Below are 2,809 nucleotides of genomic sequence, written 5' to 3'. Positions count from 1 at the left end.
GGAGGGGTTTTCCTATAATTGGGCTCTGTATGCTTCAGCAAGAGAAGGCGGGGGAGAAACTCACGGTACAGAAACTTCTAGCTATGCCCCTGCTTGCCCTCCACTCCCCTCCACCTCCACAGCATGTGCCCCCTACTTCCCCTGCCCAGTTCAGACAGGAGGAATACATACACGTGTGCAAGGTGTGTGGTGGCATTATTTCCTTGGGCCTTGTGTCCTTCTGAGGAAAAGGTAGTGTCTAAAAGCCAAACCAAGGGCAAAGACAAATTTCCCAGAAAGCCAGCTAAAATGGAGGTCTGCCTTTTATACTACAGAGCTGGCTGACTTCATTAGTGTCAACGAAGGGTCTCGCTTCTGGGGCACACGTCAGTGCCTAGCCCTCCTGGGGACGCTGAGGCTGCCTCCCGCTACCTAGCTGCTTCGAAGAGCAGCACACGTGACTCAGGGGAGGCAGAGCTGTGGGCCAGAGGAGGGGCCCAGGAGGTCGGGGGGTCAGCCTGAGGAGAGGCCTGACCCCAGCCCGCAGTCAGATACAGGAAGGTCTCCCTAAGACCAATGACAAAAGGACTTTGGTGTCGCCCTCAGCCCCTAAAAAGGCTTGACAAGCTGTGTGAGTCTGTTTCTCTGAAAACAGGGACTTCACTTTCAAAAGATTGCCAGAGTGGTGGTGTTTCGTTTAAGGCAAACGCTGATTCGTTCTCTCGTCTTCTGCAGCAACGTAGGGTCAGAGGGCATATCCGTGTGAACTGTAGCAGAAGTTCCTGTGGAAGTCAAGAGCGTTTTCTCTCAGCACGCTCAGTCAGTGCTCAGTCAGCAGGGAGGGGAGCCCTACCTGGCAGCAGCCACCGGTTCCCTTCACCCAAGGCTCCTGGGGCTTGAGCTGTCGGGGAGGGAGCGCTGTCACCAGTCCTGGTTACCATGGAAACAAGTGAGCGCTTTTCGTAAAAGCTCATGATACTCTTGGAAGAGGACCTTCCAGTGGCGTGTGACGTCAGGGCCCCTAAGAACACAAGATTTCAGCAAACGATGTTATTCAAACTAGAGACGGCCATAAATATATTGTATAAAGTAAGCCAACAAGTATTGGGGGTCCCTTCCCCCTTCCGAGTCTGCCGGGTACACCACTGTAGGTCATTCCCATGATTAATTTTTTTTCTCTTCAATAAGCCACTTAGTAAGATCCACTGTTGAACTTCCGTGATCCCCTGGGCAAAACGAAAACTGATACGATACTTAAACTCATGGTGGATAAGAGAAAACTTGGAAATGTATTTGTTTACCTGAGTTCCTGGGTTAACGTCCAACAGCAACCTAATATATAATCTGAATTCAGTGGAATCTGGATGATCTGAAACCCGTAACAGTTATTTCTGATTCAAAATGTTAGGATGCTTTTCGAGCGGGCATTCCTTATCAGAAAACCTACTAACCTAGGGGGTTGAAGTTATAAAATATCACAGCATCCTCTTAGGGAAATTTGCTTCCGTCTGTAATATAACCGTACTATTTCATAAAACTCGAAGGAGCTTTCCATTAGTTAACCTTTGCTAATGTTTTCTCTTTAGGAATAAGCCAACACAATGGACTGGGGTACCCTGCACACGTTCATCGGGGGTGTAAACAAACACTCCACCAGCATCGGGAAGGTGTGGATCACCGTCATCTTCATTTTTCGCGTCATGATCCTCGTGGTCGCCGCTCAAGAGGTGTGGGGTGACGAGCAGGAAGATTTTGTCTGCAACACGCTGCAGCCAGGGTGCAAAAATGTGTGCTATGACCACTTTTTCCCTGTGTCCCACATCCGGCTGTGGGCCCTGCAGCTCATCTTCGTGTCCACCCCGGCCCTGCTGGTAGCGATGCACGTGGCCTACTACAGGCACGAGGCCGCCCGCAAATTCAGGCGAGGAGACAAGCGAAACGAATTCAAAGACCTCGAAGACATTAAAAAGCAGAAGGTCCGGATAGAGGGGTCCCTGTGGTGGACGTACACCAGCAGCATCTTCTTCCGCATCATCTTCGAAGCATCCTTTATGTACGTCTTTTACTTCCTTTACAACGGGTACCACCTGCCCTGGGTGTTGAAATGTGGGATTGACCCTTGCCCCAACCTTGTCGACTGCTTTATCTCGAGACCCACTGAGAAAACCGTGTTCACCATTTTTATGATTTCCGCATCTGTGATTTGCATGCTGCTTAACGTGGCCGAGCTGTGTTACCTGCTCCTGAAAGTGTGTTTTAGGAGATCAAAAAGAGCACAGACACAGAGAAATCACCCCAATCATGCCCTAAAAGAGAGTAAGCAAAACGAAATGAACGAGCTGATTTCAGATAGTGGTCAGAATGCGATCACGGGCTTTCCAAGCTAAACATTTCAAAGCACGGTGTGGCCGACTCATAACAAAAGTGGTGTCTTCTCCTGAAGGCAATGCCCACCTAAAAATCCCCTCTATAGACTGAAGACTTTGTCTTTATAAATGGCTTTCATAATCGATAGACACTTGTGTTAACTTTTTCTAGAATAATTGGTGCAGTAATACGCAACGTAGTCGAGTATGTGGTCCGTCTCTGAAAACTAAGACACGATTGCCGCTGTGCCTTGAAGTAACCTTAACACGTTAAATGCACTGTCTTAGTAGGTGTTCCTCGAAAATTGTGTAACTGTTGTTGGTAAAGAACATTTATCTAGAAATTGATACTTTGATTAGTAAAAGGTATTTTTATAGGATTGGAGGTTTTAGTTCTGACTTTGAATTCATATATTTTTATAATGACTGGTCTCTCTTACCTGGAAAAACAAACGATGCTAGCG

The 2,809-nt window shown here is 47.8% G+C and overlaps 1 protein-coding gene across 1 annotated transcript; it reads left to right on the top strand.

Moving 5' to 3' along the window:
* Nucleotides 1–1,580: 1,580 nt before the first annotated feature.
* Nucleotides 1,581–2,366, top strand: GJB6 (gap junction protein beta 6). The gene has a single exon (XM_047073969.1). The coding sequence runs from the start codon at nt 1,581–1,583 to the stop codon at nt 2,364–2,366; it is 786 nt and encodes a 261-aa protein (XP_046929925.1).
* Nucleotides 2,367–2,809: the final 443 nt, after the last annotated feature.

The sequence above is a fragment of the Lynx rufus genome, unplaced genomic scaffold (assembly GCF_022079265.1).
Source record: "Lynx rufus isolate CCGP_SWC_20201006 ecotype Redwood Valley unplaced genomic scaffold, mLynRuf1.p SCAF_1, whole genome shotgun sequence".
NCBI lineage: Eukaryota > Metazoa > Chordata > Mammalia > Carnivora > Felidae > Lynx > Lynx rufus.
Note: the sequence above shows the minus strand (reverse complement) of the source record. Positions and strands in the feature narration are given on the sequence as shown.